General features: G+C 39.1%; 1 protein-coding gene across 4 annotated transcripts in view; it reads left to right on the top strand.

Annotated features, from left to right (window-relative positions):
• NSMCE2 (NSE2 (MMS21) homolog, SMC5-SMC6 complex SUMO ligase) overlaps positions 1–20,468 on the top strand; it is a 135,365-nt gene that overhangs the window by 46,648 nt on the left and 68,249 nt on the right. For all 4 annotated transcript variants that reach the window (XM_067290167.1, XM_067290163.1, XM_067290164.1 and 1 more), the window contains one exon: positions 13,334–13,487. In XM_067290167.1, the coding sequence (XP_067146268.1) occupies positions 13,334–13,487 (154 nt within the window). The remainder of the gene's footprint in view (positions 1–13,333; positions 13,488–20,468) is intronic.

Below are 20,468 nucleotides of genomic sequence, written 5' to 3'. Positions count from 1 at the left end.
TGTTGCGTTTTCCAAGCAAATAATCAAAAACAATAACCACAGGAAGTGTGTGTTTTGTACTTGCAAAAATGGATTATACTGTGACAAAGGATTTGAAAAAGAAAACTAGCTTTCACTGTTAGGCAACTGAACTGGTACTATATGCAAGAAGAATAGGAGGTATTTGTAGTGGTGATTTTGAAGTGAGTGTGGCTTTCTGCTTTGTGAATATTTGTATGTAAAATAGAGAATAGGATTTTTGAAAGTGCCTACATGATTTAAGAACCATGCAGAAAGAAAATGAATGAATTTTAAGCTGAATAGTTAGGCAATAACCTGGGATGTGGGAGAGTCAGGTTCGAGTACTCGCTCCAATTAACTTTTAATTAGTTATACAAAGTGGAACAACTTCAAACAGGAGAGATTGGGATGTCTTACCCCAGAATACCCAATAGCCTATGGGCTAGGACAGCTAATACGGAATGAGTAGAGATTTGAAAACAGGTCACTCACCTTAGAGATGACTGTTTTAACCACTGAGATATTAAATCTGATAGTATGTTTACTTCTCTCTCATCGTTGTTTGTGAGGAGGGATTTGCCTGGCTTAAGCGTTTGACTCAAGGAAAGGCTTTGTGGTGGAGGCACTCACCCCTGTTACAGCAATAGGACTCCCTGTCCTACTGAGTATCTTCAGCAACTCTTTGCTTTTGTGATTTCTTTTTTTCTTTTTTTTTTTTTTTTGGCTAATTGGTTTTCTCATTCCATTTTATAACAAGGCTGGTGGTCTAATTTAGGGAGGGCATTGATCGCGTTAGCTAGCAGGGTCTCTAAAGCTTAAATGCTGCAATTTGCATCTTTGCTACAGCTTAGTCTTTTTGTGAATCTAGTCATCTGTCATAAAGTAGTAGCTTGTAAAGAGACTGACAGACCAAACGGGTGCAAAGGACTTTTAGCAGGGCTGACATATTAAATAGCAGACATGCACATTGGTAAAATGTATTTACTGCTAAAGCAGGAAACTATGCTAATATACTAATTACATCACCTTGAGAGACTGCTAATTATTTCAACGGGATTTCATGAGTCCACAACCATTTGATTTGTCCTAATTCAGAGCCTCATCATCCTCATCTGCAGTCTCTTACCCAGACTGAGCATGGAGATCGACACAAGCATTTCTAATATGCAAACAGAGATCAGCAGTTCCACTTCAAAGCTGTAGCTTCTGTAGTGGGAGTTTTAATTATTCCATTTTGAGTTAGTGACTCTGCAAAAGAGCTTTTCTTCTGCTAGTGAGTTGGGCATTCTTTTTTTTTTTTTTTTTTTTTGGTTTTGCTCCCCAGCTTTGCGGTAGGGCATGTCTCATTTCATTGCTTTCATGGCAGAGACAATAATGAACCAGTCAACGATCATCAGTTTACTGATCGTTATCTGTAACTCCCTCAGGCAGGGAGTTGTATGTCCTGTTCTTGGGATCTTTTGCATTCAGTATTTTATATAAGAAGATGAGATTTGTTATTATTCGTCCCATGAGTCTTTCATGAACTTGAAAAACAAGGGCAGATATCAGTGCTTTTGTAGAGATGGGCTGTGTCTGCTGTCAAAACTAAGGCCCCTTGGATGAGAGGATGTGCTGGTGGGGTTGGTGGGGAAGAGAAGCTCATGAAACAAGGAATATTGTCATGTGATTCTATATTGCGTGGTGGAAGACAAACAAAAGGGAATAACCATCATGTGGATTGATAATACGTTGAAATGTCAGGTTAAACTACAGGAACTGCCTGAGTGAGTGTGGGCCAAGATGTGGCTGAACTTTCATCTGGTTATGAATAACTATGCAGTAGTTTCAGTTCAAATCTTAATATTTTGCTGCAGCAAATAATGTTAAAGACTGAGACTCCATTGTATAAGGTTTAGTTACTTATGGTAAGTTATACTGTGCTGCTTTGGATGGTGTATTTTCACTTTCTAGTGCGGTGGCATGAGGATGTACTGACTGTTGGGGACAGCATGAAACATTTGCTCTGTCAGGAAAAAGTGTGGCCGGAACCAGTGGGTGCAATTGGGAGAGCACAAACTACAGCGCCCCACCAAGGGGCCAGTATAACCTACGGTTCCTGTGAGACTGCTGACCCTTGTATGAAGGGAGGTATCACTTGCTCCATCTGCTCCCTGCTCCTTTGCCAGTGACTCAGGAACTAGTGTTTGGTGACAGTGTAATATATAAAAGGAAGAATGGAGGCATCCCATGATTAGATCTAGTAATAAGAGAGAAATAAGTTTAGCATGTGATATACAGTGGATGAGTCAGAGAAATGAAGGAAAAGTGAGTTTAATCAAGTTATAAGAGGAAGAGTGCAGTACTGAGAATTTGTGATGAATGGTGATGAGCTGTTCAAAAGGAGCACAAAAGAGGGAAAGCAAAGTAATAAGAGAGAGACAGGAAGGATGAGTTCAAACAACAGTACTAAATACAAGATCTAGGACTGTAAATTTAGGAAAGAAGTTGGGAAAAGTTGGAGTGACAAGGGAGATGTGATTCGGAGAGTTGCTGGGCATACAGTGTATGCCAGCAGCCTGGAAGAATTTGGGGAGACAAATTTGATAGCATTGCAGAAACTGAGAAACAAGATAAAATATGCACATTGAGTTTGGAATGGTCAGAAAGGAAATACTTGCATGCATAGAGCAATATGTTTAGAAGAAAATGAGTTCTTTTTTGTACTTTTAAATTGTATGGGTAAGTAACATAGTTTCTAGTCATGGACAACATCAACTTTCTTGGATTATCAGCCAGCATAACAGGAATGTTGTTGATGGTCAAAGAAGTACTCAGTTTTTGCAATATTATGGCCAACCTCATATCAGTTCAACTCGCTGCGTGAATAAGTTCTTGTTAGGACAAATAAAATTTCTACTCCATAGCCTTTTACTTGTCAGCTGAGACAATATTAAGAAAAGTGCATTTAAATTTGAGGCTAAGCCTTCTAATTTATTTTGCTTTTACAAAAAGTATGTCAGCTGTATATGTGAGGAGTTCAGTGATTCTTGTGTTTCGCACTTCTTTTATTCCCACTGCCCTGCGGACACCCTCTCAGGTAGAACTGTCTCCTTCTGCCTTATAACCTCAAGTGAGCGCTCTCATTTTTTTCCTGTTTCTCCTCAAACTGCTGTTACATTCTGCAGATGTAACTAAGTTAATACTGCTATCACACACCAGTCTCATTTACACAAATAATTTTTTAACTATGAGCTATTTAAAAAGTTTAACTGAGAGCTGAATTTTAATTACTTCTAACAACATGTAAAAATCATTCTGTATAATGGAGGAGTTTATACTAGCTGGTGAGTTGGAATATGATTTCATTTTTATTTATCCATAATTTTAAAACTGGATTGATAATTTACCTTTAGACTTAAAAAAGGCATTGCATATAAATTGCAAGACAGAATTGCAAAACATGCGTCTTCAGATTTTTTAAAAACATATGTTCTTTCTATTCTACAATCATCTAATGGAGTGCATCCACTACCTGCCTTACAGTTAGGTATTATCATCACTGGTATTTTGTTTAATTACAGCTTATTACAGTGTTCACAAACTTTCAGGTTCCTTTTACTGTAGAGAGTACAAAGGTGTATCATCAAGTTGGTTTTGAGCCAAGATGTGGAAATTAATGTAATGACCTATAATGAAAAAGCTGATCAGTTTTCATAAAACTTCTTAGGCCCCAATTCTGCGAGGCTCTGTATAAAAAGGGTGCTCCAGAAACAGGACGTTGGACACCATCCTGCAGGACAGAGAGTTGTCTCAGCACAATAACAGTCTGACAGCTTGGGAGGGTTTTTTGGGCATCATAATAAAGGAAGGTTTTTTAAACAAGGATTTTGATGAAGGATTTATAGATATATTCCCTAATGTTTATGAGGTGCTTTCCCACAACAGGAAGACCAGGAGAGAGAAAGTGCAAAGGCACTTGTTTTGAAAATCAAACAGGTAGAGCAGCAGCGACCGACATCATCAGCTACTTCCTGGCAAGAACCAACTTCTTGATGCTCTCACAGATAACAAGGAAGGTGTGGATAGGCTCCAAGGATTTTGGAGAGCCAGCGGAGGGGCATGTAGGGTACACAGCACATACTGTCTTACTTCACAAAAATTGGGAACTATAGAGAACATATAAGCAGCTTAATTTAGCATAGTAAAAGCAAAGGTCTTTTTAATACTGATTTTCTCATACAGGTCTGTTTCTGAGGCTTTGTTGAAACTGCATAAATAATAAAGATGGGATTTATAAGCAAAGAGAGGAGGAGAAGAGTTCCAGTTGAAAATATTCTCTGTGAGCTGATATACTGCCTGCAGGGAGCCTATAAAAACTGGGTAACTGAGATGCCTTGGGATACCTATAAAACAAAAAGGATATATTCCAGAGTGTCCTATGCAACCTAATAGAAAAGAATCACTTGTGCATGTATTGGGAAAGGCACATAGTGTTTGCCAAGATTAGAGAAGAGATGCAAGATGTCAGCCAGAACTGGTAGATCAAAAAGCATAAGAAGGGAATTAAGACCTGGGATTTAGTAACTCTGGCTAGTAACTCTGCTGAGGGCTGTCCCAGTAGGAAACTGGATAAGAAAACATTATTAATAATGACTAAAGAATGTGATATGTGGAAGGGCTTAAGGGAGACACTTGTCTCTCAGGTATTCACAGTAAAGTGCAAAGTAAAAGGAAATTCTGCTCTAGGGCAAAGATTGGGGCTGTCATACAGCTGAGGAGTTTTACACCCACTGTGGATGTAAGCAAGCTAGGTGCTCCTTGCCTACAAGGAAATTTGCAGGGAGGCATTCTGTGCTTGTACTCTTTACATGATTTTTTTTTTTTCCTGGCTAGTGCAACCATCATTGAACCCAGTGTTTGGTGTTAAAGGCAGAGTTGATCCCTATGGGAGTACTGCCATCCTGATCCTTCTATATACTAGTATACGTATATTAATTCAGTGAGTCTAGGCTGTAAGTGTCATCAGGGTATATGTTTTTTAACTAATGTCAATTCAAATAAAGCATGAGTCTGTGCATAGAAATCCTATTGCGGTTTCCCAAATGTTGTCATTTTTCATGAAGACCAAATGTAACCTCTAAGCATGACTCACATCACTGTTTTGGAGAGTACAGAGAAGAAACGTTGTCAGTGCTGTAGCACTTTTTGGGAACAAGAATTCCATCAGATGAACAAAAAAATTCAAAAGGAGTAAAAATTGAAAAGGTCTGCTTGACTTCCACTTAGGGTATACGCAAGGAATGTGGAAGACATCCCTTTGGAAAATCAGCTGATTTTAACCGTACATGCTGTATGCAGTTCTCCAAAGGATAAGTCTCAGTCTGTGTTTAAACAGGGATCAGCTTCACAGCTGGTATAAATCAACTGTGTTTTGTAGGAGCTGATGAAGATAACACTGACTTGTACTTGTTTTAGGATTTAGCCCTTTATTTCCACACTGTGGAAAACATGGGTTTTAGTCATCTCAGTGAACCAAGCAAAGCCACACAAGAGTAAACAGGTTGTTAATCTGAAATCACCTTAGGGCCTTCTTCTGCTCCCACTAAAATCAATGTCTAAATTCTCGTCAGTTTGAGTGGGATGTTAAAGACAAAAAACGCTCTAATATCCATGTTAATGTATTTTCTAAATACATGAATTAATCAGCAGCTTGGTAAACTCGTTGAACAGCCTGATGCATTTGCTGAATCAACCTTGCTAAAAGAGATGCACCATCTGCCTTACAGTTTCTAACATGCTGTTAAAGCAACATTTTTATACGAATAGTTATTTTTGCTGTTACTGGCCTTAAACTGCGCTTAGGCAAAATTACCTAGAACAACATGCTATATATCTCTCTACTCCACCAAAATTAACTTGCACATGAATTATGTTTGTGGCAAGACTTTAAAGAATGTAGAGGAGAAACAGGATTAGTAAATTTATGTACTTGCTCCACCACTGTGTCTTGAACCATAATTTTTAAATGTTTTCATAAATATTTCCTGAATGCTGTAGAATTTTTTGCTTTGTCATCAACATACTTCATCTATTGAAAAAACTACAGAGCAACAAGGTCAAGACAGACTTCTGTTTGGTTGAAATCATTATTCAGTCCAACCCTCACTTTAAACCACAGGCAGTTGGGCTTTCAGAAATGCTGAAGGGATTAAGGTGCTAAATTTCCCTTAACTTTCTTCACTTTGGTATCTTGGGAAAACCTCACCTGTAATGCTCACATTTATTGCTGTCTTCATGAGCTAGTTTTGCCCCTTTGGTAACAAGTACTTTCAATACTGGTATTTAAATGTGATCCTCTTTCATTACTTCTTTTTACCCTTTTGTCCTTTGCAAAGCAGCACCCAAAGGGTCTTGGAGGGAAACAAAAAAGTGTTCACAGTCTGGACTGTACCATTGCTGGTAACTGGGGAAAGTACAAAGATCATTTTTTGCTGTCAAAATATGGGCAGAGGAAAGCATTGTACCTGAGGTGAAACTTCTAACAGATGAGATCCCCAAGAAACGCTGTTCATGCTGTAAACTTTGCATTTGTACCCAGGCAATTTTGTTTCTTTACCTGGTGCTCGTTTACTTTAATCCCACTGTGTATATATGATTCCTTTTTTGAACAGGGGAAAGCAAGCAACCAGAATGGACCCAAATCCATTTTTAGCCTTACTAGAATGACTCTAATGTACAGGGACTTGTGAGGAGTTACTTTGGGTATACCCCAATATACAGAGGAGCAGCGTATGGCCTGCTACGCTTACTTTCTATATGAAAGTTAAACATCTCCAGCTGCCTTTGAAGTAGGAAAAAAAAACCTGTGGAAGGTACTAACCTTCTCATTATGACACCTGAGCTGCAACCACCGTGCTGCCATACTGCTTTTGAACCCCTGTGACCTACCTCACCTTCAGACTGTTACTCTGGCAGAGTTTGGAGATATCTGAGATGTGCTGACAGTCATTTTCTGTTGTGCTGGCCCAGTTTAATAGGCAGTATGTGTCATAAGTATGGGTCAGCTCTCATAAATATGCCTCTCTCGGCATTTCACAATTGTCTAGGAAGGTGTTGCTCAACTGGAGTCCCAGCCCTGCAGCCATGATGTGTAGAGGTGCTGAATCTCCTGAATCAGATGTGGGCCTGCAGGCAATCCTGACGGCAGCAGAGCTATGTTCAAACTAGTGCAGATCCTGCTGCTGAATGATGATATCCTTTCTGACTGCCCTTGCAGATGTTTCCAAGAGCTGTGTTTTATTTGTGCCTCAACAAATGATCTGATATTTGCTAAGGGGTTGAATCCAGCCATTGAAGAATAATAAATGACTGTTTAGGTTAAGCTGAAATTTTGCAGCCTGATTCAGTTACAGTGGTGACTCACTTCGAGTTGGTTCTCACATGATTCACAAAGTGTATGGGTGACTCAACCCACAAATTTACTTAGCTCCCGTGTTATTTTCCCTCTCAGTGAAAAAAATTGGTTATAATAAATAATCACAGCAAACTTTGGCTTACCCTGAGGTAAAATAAATGTGGGTTGAAAGGCTGCATATTTGTAATAATAAATCAATATTATTTAGCAAGGTAATGATGAAATAAAAGGACATAGGAGTCATTAAATAAGAAAAAAATGTGCCATGCATTTTTGGTTGATTTTATTGTATAGCGGAAGTAAATAAAGAAAAAAGTCATTTTTATCTGATAAGGAGTTCAGAAATACACAGCTACTATTAGTGTTCCATAAAGCTGTGCGCAGGCAGATGGCTGTAGTGTAAATACAGTTTAAATTATTGTGAGTTCAGAGTTAGCAGGAGACTATCAGCATATCCTTTTTCAGATTGTCACAAAAGGATATAAATATCTAGGTAGCTACATGCCTCTGAGCTTCTTAGCGCTGAGTAATCACCCTCCCTTTCATAAATGAAACAGCAAAGAATTTGGGAAATGAAGAAATTCTGCCTTGTCAGCTGACTCCGTCATCAAAAAGGTCAGTAGCAAACAGGATTGTTTCTTTGCCTTACATATAACAGGTGTCAATAATATCCATAAATTAAACTTTAAAAGTCCATATTTTATAGGCATTAAATTATAGGAACAAATAGTGTGTGGCTTGAAAGATTAAGGAGAGAATACTGAATTCTTTGGAAAGATAGTTCTTCTGCAGATAGCATCACTGGACAGGAGACCTCAGTATGGTTCAGGTGTGGCCAGAAATTTCAGTGAAGTCTAAAGGATGGTGATGGCAAACCCCAGAAACCCAAGGGACATAAACAATGTCTCTGAAAAAGGGTACCTAGAAACCATGACTGGATTAAAAACATGCAGCTAAAGGACTTCTGTGCTAGAGAAGAAAGAAAAGGCTAGAAAATAACCATGGAGTGTCACACACTGAACCACTGCAATGTGAAGTCCATTGGAGCATTTTTGTGGTGGGCAGAATGCCGCTCTTCTATCACAAAGTTTGCCAAGCAGCTGCAAACTGTTTTAGGCATCTTTGCAGAGGGTGAACCAAATGCAGATGTTAATTTGAACTTTCCCTCAACTAAAAGAGAAGGTAAAAGGATGGCTCTGTGCTCAAAGCACAGGACTAGGAGTTATTTATTCTTGCTTCTGACACAGTATCCTTGTGCAACCTTAGGCCAAGCTGTTCATCTCTTCATGCCACAAGCCTCCCTATTTGTAAAATATAGTTGATTGTACATATGTCACAATGAAAGTTTGAGGCTAAATTCTTTAAAGTTTGTAAAGAGCTTTGAGATGTAATACTGGGAAGGGCAAATTGCTAAACACTGAAATGCTGCATGCAGAATTATGCTAATTAGTGCCTTTTTAGACACTGATCTCTTACTATACGTAGGCTGATACCACAAGCTGGCCCAATTCTAGTCAATGGTACCTTTGACCTAACTGGTTCTGGGCTTGATCTGGAACAGAATAACTGATTTCCATTTTAGTTATACTAATCAAAGAAATAAAAACTCCCTAGACTGCCCCTTAGAATACCTGGAGTTTACAGGTGTCTCTGGCTTGTGCAAGCTCACCCTGCAAAAAGTGCCATTTTTGGAGGTGCAGTCTAACTGTTTATGCATGTAATACAGTACCAGTAAAAGAATCTACAAAAGGAGGGTTCACTGGTATGGATAGATACTGGTAGAAGTCAAAGACCTGCGTTGAACTGGGTCATTTCATAAGCATTGCCCATCAAACATAGTAGCCTCTTTGCACATATCTGCTGTGATCAGTGTGGTGTATTGCCATGAACAATATATCATTTGATAGGTGAACCTCAGCTGTGTTTTTCTAAACAAAATTTTTTTGTGTTTCTAAATGTGTTTTCTTGTCAGCACTGTTGGTAGGTCATGTATGGTATATAAATTAATAATTATATATCACATGTCTGTTCTTGCTATTATTGCTGAGCTCTGATAGTAAATGCCCCTGTGATTGTTTACTTTTATGGGACCATCAGGAGTAGATGCTTTTGCTTTTTCTGTTGCTGTAAACAAGCTGTTGTGACTGATACTTCTTTTCACCATGTCCTGAACACTCCCAGTTCATAGTTATATGTCATTTCCAGGATGCTTTGGAGGGTGTGTATGCCTCCACCCCGTTTCAAAATCAGTGTAACTCTCAATGGATTGACTAATGGCTGCAAGGTGTTGCTTAGCATGCTGGTTTTGGCTGACAGTGCTACTAAACGTACAGTTGTTTGCTTAATATGTCTTTCATGGTTCCCATGTGAAGTAATTGTTACTGACAAATTTAATGTGCCAGTGGCTTCAGTTTTGCTAGTGAGCATTCATTCTTGACATGCTTCTGAGACCGAAAAGAAGTATGACCTCGACTTGTTGCCCTGAATATTGATGATTTTGCCCTGTCCCCCTGCCATATCTGATGTTTGTATTGTCGCCATTCTTTTTGTTATGCTGATCTCATCATCACTACATCCATCTTGAACCTGTAGAGTAGGAGTGGGTGGTGAGAATTAAAGAAAACTGTGATGCACCTGTATGGGTGTTTGCTGATGCAGTATATAAGATGTTGCAATTCTGTCCCACCATGAGGAATTAGGACTGATGTCAAGTTTTCTTTCATTTGTTGTCATATGTGTTGTTAGGTTAGACCATTCTCAACCCTGTTTGTGGAGTAGCGTATGCAGCACCAGAGGGAAATTGCTTGTGCACAGTAAACATATTTACTTGTTATTATAGTGGGTGGACATGCCTTATTATTCACCTATGACATGTTGACCTTCTAGAAGGTCTACCTGGCATTTCGGTAAGGGCCTACGTGACAGCCCGGTGTGGAGTGTGGTCAGGGATGGTGTCTCTACTAATCATTTTAATGAAAGCAATCATCCTCTCTCTGGAGGTGAACAGAAACTGAATTTAATCTTATAAACATGTGAAATAAGTTAAACTACAGGCAAAAACACTCTTTGGGTACCTCTCTTGTTTGACTGTTTAGGTTTCTATATTATATGGTTATCTGAGCTGATGTCATGTATGCTGCATTGCTCTAATATCTTCAGTCCACAGCAAAACTTAATGTATTACCATTGGGAGAAAAGCTGGTGTGAATGACATTCTTTTCTTCTTGAAAACTGGTGGAAGTGTTCACGTTGCCTTTAGAGAACAGCACCTTAGCTCTCACTTTGCTAGCGCTATGGCAGCAAGCTGTGTGATTAGAATTTAGGCAGCCAAGTGAGGGCTCTGAGTAATTGCTGCCCCGACGTCAGTACAGATGGCTGAGGGGTTATATCCATGCAGATTTTGGTAGCCCCGTAGTGGCAGGGACAATGCTTATTTCTGTGCGTGTAACGCAGCCTCTCAAACATTGGCCAGTTTTGGTAAGTCACGGTTCCTGCTCTTGTTCTGCTCACGTGTGAAGTCCTCTACTTCTGGAAGCTGGAGCTGCAGGGACAACTATTTGAACGAAGACTGGCTCTGCCCCTTTCCTGCCCCTGCTGCTCTGAGGGTATTGCTGAGGACACTAAGTTGGTGGATTTCTGTACTCAAATCTTCCATGAGTCAAGAAACAGAAAGAAAGAGCCCAGTGTGACTGTATCGATGTGCAGCATGTTAGTCCCTGTGGAGAGGAAAAGGTGCTTGACATTGTCTTTGTGGTAAAGGGATGTTTGTAACAAGTGTCAGATCATTTCTTTTACTCTTTGTGCCAGTATCAGCCACTGCAGAAGCACTTGTTTCTTGTACATGACTGGATCTTGTATATGGTATCTGGCCAGAGCACTCTTACTCTTGATGAGGACAAGTCTTAGTGATTAGTTGTTATTTGCACTGTACTTGAGAGTGTGGTTTTGCATTTGGACATTATTTTTATGTCAGGGAGAGAATGTCTGTAAAAACAGTCCGAGGGAGTTGTTGCAGAATGGAATATGCGTGCACCACCTCTTGTCCAAATCACTATGTTCTCACATGTTGGGTTTGAAACGGATTTTGATTTAGTAACTGTTTTCCTGTGCTTGCATGCAGCTGACGGCCAGGATTTTTCTATGGCTGAGCGTAGAACAACGTTGTTCCTGTGACAGGCCCTCTTCTGGAGCAGTCTGCAGTGGTGCTGAGCTGACAAACAAATCATTTGAGTGCATATGATTGCCCCCATTGCCCCAGGCCAGGATGTCTGTGTTACTTTGCTCCATTTGTCAGGTTTCATAATATGAAGACTAGAAGTTGCTGCTTGGCTTTGTGCAGCAGACTGGGCATCTGTGATGATCTGCTGTTGGTCTTCACTGCTTCCTGTAAACCTCCTGCTGTGCCTCGTAGTCGCTGTGCTCCTTTGGTAGCTGGGTATTCCTGGGCACTCCCTTTATCCCATCCCTTTTTGGATGTTGTGGTAGCTGATCTTTTGTCTCCAGGTGCTTACAAAATCTACGTGCTATCACCTGGCTATACATGGGTTTTCTCTTACTTTTCTTCTTGCCACAACTTGCACCTATCTAAAGTAAATGTGCCAAATTAGCTTTACTCTTGAAAGGAATAATAGTTCAATGGATTGCTTTGCTCTGATTAAAAAGACAATAAAGCTTTCTTGGCTGTGTAACATTTTATATATTCCCAAAGTCCATTTTTATGCAAAGATTTGCTTTTTCTTTAGCTTCTTAAATAAAAAATATTCCGTAGGATTTGCAGTTTCTTTGTAACCTCTGGAACCCATAACTGATTTGATGGAATGGACCCTTTTCTTGTAGTAGGCTCCCTTTTGCTGTCTTTCTCAATGAGTAACATGGTGGGCTGGTGAGTGGCAGAATTTAGTATGTGTGGTAGGGAAGAAGTGGCTCAGCACAAATGGTGCTTTCCTCCTTCTTTTTCAGACTTGCATGTTTTGCCATATGTTTGGGATAGGCTAGATTAGAAACAACCTTTGTCTGGTTCAGAAAACACTTAGCAGTAAGGATTTGACAGGTGCCAGCTTCTTCCCGGGTTTGTGCTGTTCCTGGCTGTTGTTGCATAACAGTCCCCAGCCCAATACCTGTAACAGCTAGTTCTTACGAATGCCTGTCAAAGGTGCAGTTCCCTAGAATTTACTGTTGCTTTGAGAAACAGAAGGAAAAATCTAATTATTGGTTTTTGAGTTCCCCAAATACTTTTCACATTCTTGGAATAGCTTAATATTGCCAATGTGGTGACTTCCCTGTTATTTCCAGTCATTTATTCTTCAGTCATCCCAGATACAATTAGTGTAAACAAGTGCTTTTAAAGAAACTGTGTCTTTGCCTGCCTGTAGAACATATTGCTTGTTGTTCTCATAGCACAAATACATTGAGGCTGTTTCCTTTCATATTAGCTATCTGTACTGCATTTGCTGGTGTCGTCTCAGCAGTCATGCAGATAGATTATAAACTTCTGAAAAGCTGATGGAAAAATGATGAGAGAGCAGTGTTTTTTGAAAACTCTTACGAAATGTTATTTTTGTTTTGCAGTCATCCCTACTCTTTGGGACAGAGTCATATTCTTTGGTTTCATTCATGTTCAGTGTTACGCTGTTTGTTGTTAACATTTTGACCTTAACCACTCAGAGAAGTAAATTTGACTGCAGAGATTCAATTTTCCCTATTGTTAGTGTAAAGAATACCCCATATACAGCAACTAGGTGAAATTAATCTCTAGATTTTAATAGTTACTTTTGCTGAAATAAATAATTACCTAGAGGTTATGGTTTCAGAGCAGAAGACCTAAGTGGAGTCAAAAGAAACTGAGTTTATGCTCCTGAATATTTTCTTGACACCTTTTGCTTTGTTTTACAGCATGTCTCATAATGAGTAAAAATATTTCATTCTTGTTCCTTACAGATGAAACGGGATAAACCAGAAAATATACCAGATTTGCAGTATTTAGTAAAAGAAAAATTTACTGCATTGGAGAGCAAGAACAGTGACGCCGATTTGCAAAGGAATGAAAAATATATATATTTTAAGGATCAGCTTAAAGAAATGAGAAAACAATGTAAGTCTTAATTTAAAAAAATGATTTTTTGAGTGCTAAATGGTAACATATATACTAAATGTACTAAAATACAGAACTGCCAATTATGGCTCGAACAGAGGTGAGTGTTCCTATTTCAAAACTTATTTAAATTGATACATGTGTAGAAAAAATCCAGTGCAGTTACCTTGGTGGTTTTATATAGGTTCCCACAGTTCTTGCCTTGTCTGAATACAAATATTGTTAAAATCTTGCTTTACATCTTTTTTTTGTAAGGTGGGCTTTTTCATTTGAAGTGACTTTTTTTTTCTTAATTGATAGGATCTTCTAAAAGGATTAGGTAAGCTGTTTTCATTTGTCACTTGAACAAATTGCTCCTGTTTCACAACTTAGGATGTGTTGCAACTCTAAGAAGACCTTTGCTTTAATCGTAGAACTATATTGTTGGAAAATGCTTACTGTGTATGTTCTCAGGTTTACAGCTTCTATGCACGCACCATATAACACTGCAACATACTAAAATCCGTTTTCCTTAATTCATGTTGATTCACCAGGTGTTAAAAGTTTAAGCTATTTGTGCTTGAATTACCAGAAAAGTTGGAGAGTTAGCAGTTCTAGTACTTATGCAACACGACAAAATAGTGTATTTTTATTGCCCTGCACACACAGCAGCTATTAAAAAAATCACTCTGATTACTGTTGCTGGGAAAGTTTATGGGCTCTAACACTATTTGTGCTGTTCTTCCCCAATCATGATTATGTTTTGAAATCATATTATTTTGCTTGCTGTCCCTTGACCCCTGTACCTATTCCCTCCCACCCTGCATTTTGATTTCAACATAAACTGGTATCTCAGGAACTTCAGGAGTCATAGATTAATGATTTATACCATTGGAAACTGAAATTCTGGATGCTCTCCTGTAGCTCTCCTTGAGTTTTGTTTTTTTGGAGCCCAATCCAAAACCCACTGAAACTAGCGGAAAGATTTTTCCCGCTGACTTCACTGGACTTTGGATTGCTTCCCTAGAGAGATTTATGAAGTGTGAGGACATACTTGACAAGGTGAATTTTAGATCTGATATCTCAAGACTTGCTAGGACTAGAGCTTCAGGGCTTAATACATTTGTTTCCCATCTTTATGGTTTTTAAGATTTGGGATTTGAGTATTAGCACTGATCTCTGAGTTTAACAGAGCTCTTGGCATTACTGTAAGAATGAACATACCAAGTTGCAGACCACAAAACAGTGTAATTTTCACTCCCTACATAATCATAAAATTATTACTGCCCCACCATTATGTTGTAATTCGTAATTTCCAGGTGTTTGTAACTGAGAAGATAAAATCTTGATAACTGACTTTGGATTTACTTTCCACCCTGTAATTGCCTGAGGAAGGGGTGTATGCCCTAGCAATATATTCAGCTCAGGCTGTGTGACTGAGTTCTAGCTGGCAGAACTGTTGAAAATCCCCCAAATTAATTAAGCTCAATAAGAATTGCTCTTAAAAAAAAAAAAAAAAAAAAGACATCATTCTACTACTACTGCCTGAAATTGAGGTTTGTCTTATTTGGACCAATTTGACCATTTGGACTTTTGTTTTGGTTGTGCATAGAGGTCAGACTGTGGTCAACAGGATATGCACAATGATGTCTGATCGACTGCTTTGCCCGGCGCATGGACTATTGATCAGCCAGGTCAGTTTAGGATTAGCAGAATTCATAACGTCTTTGATGTAGTAAATCTGTCACGTTTGCCCCTATTGCAGCATTTAATGCAATTCAAAAGATTGAATGGAAAATTGTTAGTTGAACTTTAACAAACAATCTTGGATGCAATTTAATGATCGTGTGTTCAAGTAAACAATTTGTTTCAGCCCACTCTCTTTTGAAATGGTAAACTAAATGCCACCTCAGGTCCACAGATAGACAAGAGATGGAAAATTCAAAGCTAAATTTCCTAAAGCAAGCACCATTGTACTGCCTCAAATATGTATCAGTGCTGTCTTTTCTGGCTAACTAATCCACTGATCCCCTGTAAGGGCACTTTCCTACTTGAGTTCCCTCTTCAAAATGCTGTTTTACCAGGAAGGCTTCTTGAGTAATAATGGCTGACTGAAGATCAGTGGAGTCTGTTTACACTCGCGTACATAAATCTGCTTCCGTATGATATAGTGACCTGCAACCCGTCTCTCTGTTCTGTGTAGTAATGTGATCTCCTTGCCATTACCCTCAACCTCCCTCTCCCTTTTGTCTGGCTTCCCCACTCGTGACTAGCCTTTAAAAAAGCCCCCAAATTGTAAGCACAATTTTGAATATAAAAAATTTATTCACAAACTTAAAAATTATAGATGCCCACGTTTTTGTAGGATCAGGGCCTCTGATTTTAACATCTTTGAGACAGGCTAAACCGACACGTGTACTCCCATCTAGTACAATAAAGCCCTGATCTTGAAAGTAGCCTCTTCTTGGCTCTTGGGCTCTACTTAGTAGATTAATATGCTGTGATGTGGAATTGAACACTGTCAGTATTATCTAAAATACTGTGTAAGGCAAGTAGAAGACAGTGTTACTGTAAAGAAGGAGTGAATGTGGGGCTCAGAGGGAGGAGGTTCTGAGCTGTAATACCAGCTGGACTGAAGATTCATGGAAACTGTAGAAGACATCCACTAGTTTCGATAAACTGATGATTTACCTCATAATCCACCATGTGTACATTTTGTTCCCTTTAGGAAAGGGAGCGTTAAGGTCACTCAGTTAAGTATTCAGCAATCATGCTCAAGTCAAGTTGTATGTGTATTCTGTAGCTTCTCCTGTATGAGATTGTGGCTTCATCATCATGATTCCAATAATACAGCTCCCATAATACATCATATTGTAAAGTGTCTGCAAATTCTGGGACACGTTTTGAAACTACTTTTTGTGACTTATGTATATTAATAACTATCAGCAGCTACCTGTTTAATATTTTCTTTTCGAATATTAGTGCTGCCAGTTTTTGGCACAACTTTGCTTAAAACAGGCCAGGAGTTTTGCACTGTGCATGGACATCGACTTTATGGTCCAATTTTTAGCTCTTTCCTGGGATTTGCTTTTATTGCTAACTCAAATAACATATAAAAACATAAAACTCCAGCCAGGTTTTCTCAGATGAGCTTTCTTGGTTTTTCCTTTATCCCAGCCTTTCCCATTTCAAAGAAGCAGATGAGGTAGATGCTAGAATGATTGCTTTGCCATGTTGAGTTACCATTAATCATTACATGTCTTTTATGCAGGTTTGGCATTTGTATTTTAGAATAGCTGAACAAGGAAATGTTATATTCTCACATTGTCCTGCTACTTAGAAATTAACTAGGATTTGAAGGAGAAAAATCTTCTTGATACAAGATTTCTTAGGTACAGTGCAGAGTGTAAAGCAATTAAATTTAACCTTATTTTAACAATCTCTCTTGTTCTTGAAATTCTCAAGATTTATGAGGAAAGGCTGAGAGAGCTTGGCCTGTTTAGCCTGGAGAAGAGAAGGCTGAGAGGAGATCTTATCAACGTGTACAAGTATCTGAAGGGAGGGTGTTGAGAGGATGGGACCAGACTCTTTTCAGTGGTGCCGAGCGACAGGACACGAGGCAACGGGCACAAACTGAAACACAGACACTTCCATCTGAACATGAGGAAAAACTTTTTCACTGTGAGGGTGACAGAGCACTGGCACAGGTTGCCCAGAGAGGTGGTGGAGTCTCCTTCTCTGGAGATATTCAAAACGCGCCTGGATGCAATCCTGTGCAACGTGCTCTAGGTGACCCTGCTTGAGCAGGGGGGTTGGACTAGATGATCTCCAGAGGTCCCTTCCAACCTCAGCGATTCTGTGATTCTGTGATTCTCGATAGTTGCTGCCACAGTGCTGAAAAGGGAGCTGCATGGTTGTTCCCTGTCACGTGACAGGTAATATGCGCTGCATATTTGGGGAGGAGAAAGGCACTGCATTGCCTTCAGTTCTTCCTCTTCTCTAGGCGGTTCTGCAGAGAAGAGTCCTTCTTAGCTTGGACCTTCTGCAGCTACCAAAATGCAGAACTGAAGTTGGGAAAGTGCGTTTCTTCATGGCAGTAAGAATAACAGTGTGTCTCAGAGCAGTTTGCTTTCTCCTTGTCTTTCATACAGTTGGCAGGCGTTTTCCCTTGATCTCTAAGCCTTTATTATGCAGCTAATTTAGGAGTGTGTGCAAAATGATGCAAAATCTCCACTTCTGATGGTATGTTTCAAAACACTGTCAGGTTTTTATGTGAACAACTGGTGATTTTTACTGAAGCCACATTTTCAGAACTATTCTGCATCCTGTTCCTAACTGCCCACTTCTTATTTTTAATGGAAAAAAGTTTCATCTGTCTACTCAAAACTGCTTAGAATGTAAGCGTTAAAAAGGAAGTTTCATTTATTTCTTTTTTAAAAAGTTTTTACCTTTTCTTGTACCCCAGAATGACTACATTATCTTTTTTCAAATGTTTAAACACTTTTTAGGGATATTCACTAAATATGGTAGTATCAGAAAGTTCTAAAAGATTGCAAATGTGGTTTATGAGGAAAACTTTTTGTGACCTTAACTCTACATGACTGGTGCTGCCCTTATGCATAAGGGTCCCAGATCTGCAAAGTGCTTAGAGATCTATTAAGTCAAATGTTTAAGCAAGCTGCTTAAATTAATCTGCATGAGTAAATCCTTTGAAATCAGTGAAATTGCTGGAACGTTGCACTTCCTTATTGGATTGTAACCTCAGTGCAGAACCTTGCAGGACCGAGCCCATAGGGACTAAGTCATGATTACTGTAGGAATTGTAGCTTTGCATTTTGTATCTCCTATAAATTTAAAATCCCACCTTCTGTTTAATGTTGTAATACCCGTTGTATTACTCTTTTTATTTCATGCCAGTAGATATATCAAAGGCATCTTTTGGCACAGGGTATGAGAATTGTGCCTTCATGAAATGAAAATAAGAGCTGTCTTTAATCTGTAGGTAGCAGTTTAAGTTTCTAATACTCTGTGAAAAGAAAAGAACTAATCAGAAGCTATAATCTCTGCTCCTATGACCCTAGCTACCACTGTTGTATTTATTGAAGGTTATTTAGTTTCACATTTAGTGCACAAAAGATGACATGTTTCATAGCTCTTTTATAGTAGCTGATAACATGCACTTTGGAATCCTTGATAACTCCGTTCCGTGCGTACGCCCAACAGAAACAAATTCCAGTAGTCTTTTTGCAGAAAGTACTAAGATTTGAGTGAATTACAATACTGCTGGTTATGCCAAGCAATTTAAGGAGTGAATTTGGCAAAGTGAAGAAAGATAGTACTTTGCTGATAGGAAACAAATCATTTTGAGATGCAGTATTGGTTTTGGCAACTTTTTGTCATAGGAAAACAGTCATTATAATGTTGTTTGGAAAGTAGCAACACTGCAGTTGTAGTGAACTTCCTTGCCCTCTCCACTGACAAAAACATACTGCAGGAGTTTTGAAAGGGAAAAGTATATATCACGATCGAACATTTTGCTAAGGCAGATTCACCAATATCAATAAGCATATATTTTCAAAGGAAATTTTAAATGTAATATCTGACGTTCAAGTAGACACCATCATGCACTGCTGTGTGATACATGTATTTTAAAACCATGCATTTTCCAGGGGATAATGGTGTAAAAAAATGTTGTTTCAGATGCAGTTTTGGGTAGAAAAATAATACAATGGAAGGAATTCTCTTTAAATTCATAAAACAATCTATTGGAGACTCCAGGAAAGACTGAAGTCTTTGATTTGCTTTTAATAGGATACGAAATCAAGCTGCAACATGACACTGTGTAGTATAATGCTTGACAAGTATCATCCAATTAATCCTCACAACATCGTACTGGGGTAGGCAATGTAATTTTATTCCTCACCATCTAACAGAGGTGAAACTTGAGTAAATAGTTGAAGTGATTTGTGCAAAGTCGCATAACTCATTTGTTGGTCTGCATTTCTCTTCAGTAGTTCCTAACTACTTAGTCTATTTTTCATCTTTATTCTTAGCTGTGTAGGCGGAGGAACAGCTGAAAAATAAGACCAATGTATTTTTCTTATTATTTTTAATATAAAATAATCATTTAAATCATTTTATTGGGTCTGGTCATGGGGAAACAACTTCAGCCCAAAAGCGGAAAATTCTTAGTTATTGAAAATGGGATTGGAATGGATATTATTACGACAGTTCAGTGGTATGTGTGAGAGATGCACTTTTCATTTAAGTAAAATTCTTTATATATAGCCTTTTGATTATTAAAGAAATGAAAGACAGTCTAGGACTTAGAAAGGCAGCTTGCAGTTCAGGAGACCTGGGTTTAGTTCTTTGCTTTGTTACAGTCTTCTCGTTATTACCTAGATCAAGTTGTTTGGGTTCAGACTGGACAAGATCTCACTGGGAGTCAGCTGCCTGGCATCTCTGTGGGTCTGAGCCTTAGGTCTGGGTTTGGGTTTGGCTGTGTGTATATTGTCATTGCGGACCGTGCAGGGAGGGACCAGTGAATGTGGGTTGGCTCGTGTCCATGCTGCCCAGGGCTGATATCCTGAGGAGCAATGTAGCCACATTCACTCTGCGCTGCGCAGCGCTCCGTTGCCTTGTGTCTCATGTGGCACTCCTATGGCCCTAAAACATCGTTACTGCTTTTTGTGATTTTTTTCAGTTCAGAGAACCTGAAATAATAACATAGCTGTATTTAGCCTGCCAGAGTGTCATTTTTATAGTATGATGCTGAGGGAGCAAATTGTAGCCCCTGAGGAGTGACATGAAGATGTGTAGAGGCATTTGTGTGAATGAGGCCAGATTTTTTGGTTAGGGTTAGAGGACTGCCTGGGCAGAGAGGGAGACACTTGGCATGGTGTTGTCCTTCTGGGACTGTTGTGCCTGGATATTCTCTGGAAGGAACTAGTGTGGCTAGAACTAACCCACCTTTAATTTTGGAAGATTAGACCAGTGCCTAAG

This window comes from Apteryx mantelli, chromosome 2 (assembly GCF_036417845.1).
Source record: "Apteryx mantelli isolate bAptMan1 chromosome 2, bAptMan1.hap1, whole genome shotgun sequence".
NCBI lineage: Eukaryota > Metazoa > Chordata > Aves > Apterygiformes > Apterygidae > Apteryx > Apteryx mantelli.
This window is presented reverse-complemented; position numbering and strand designations above follow the sequence as displayed.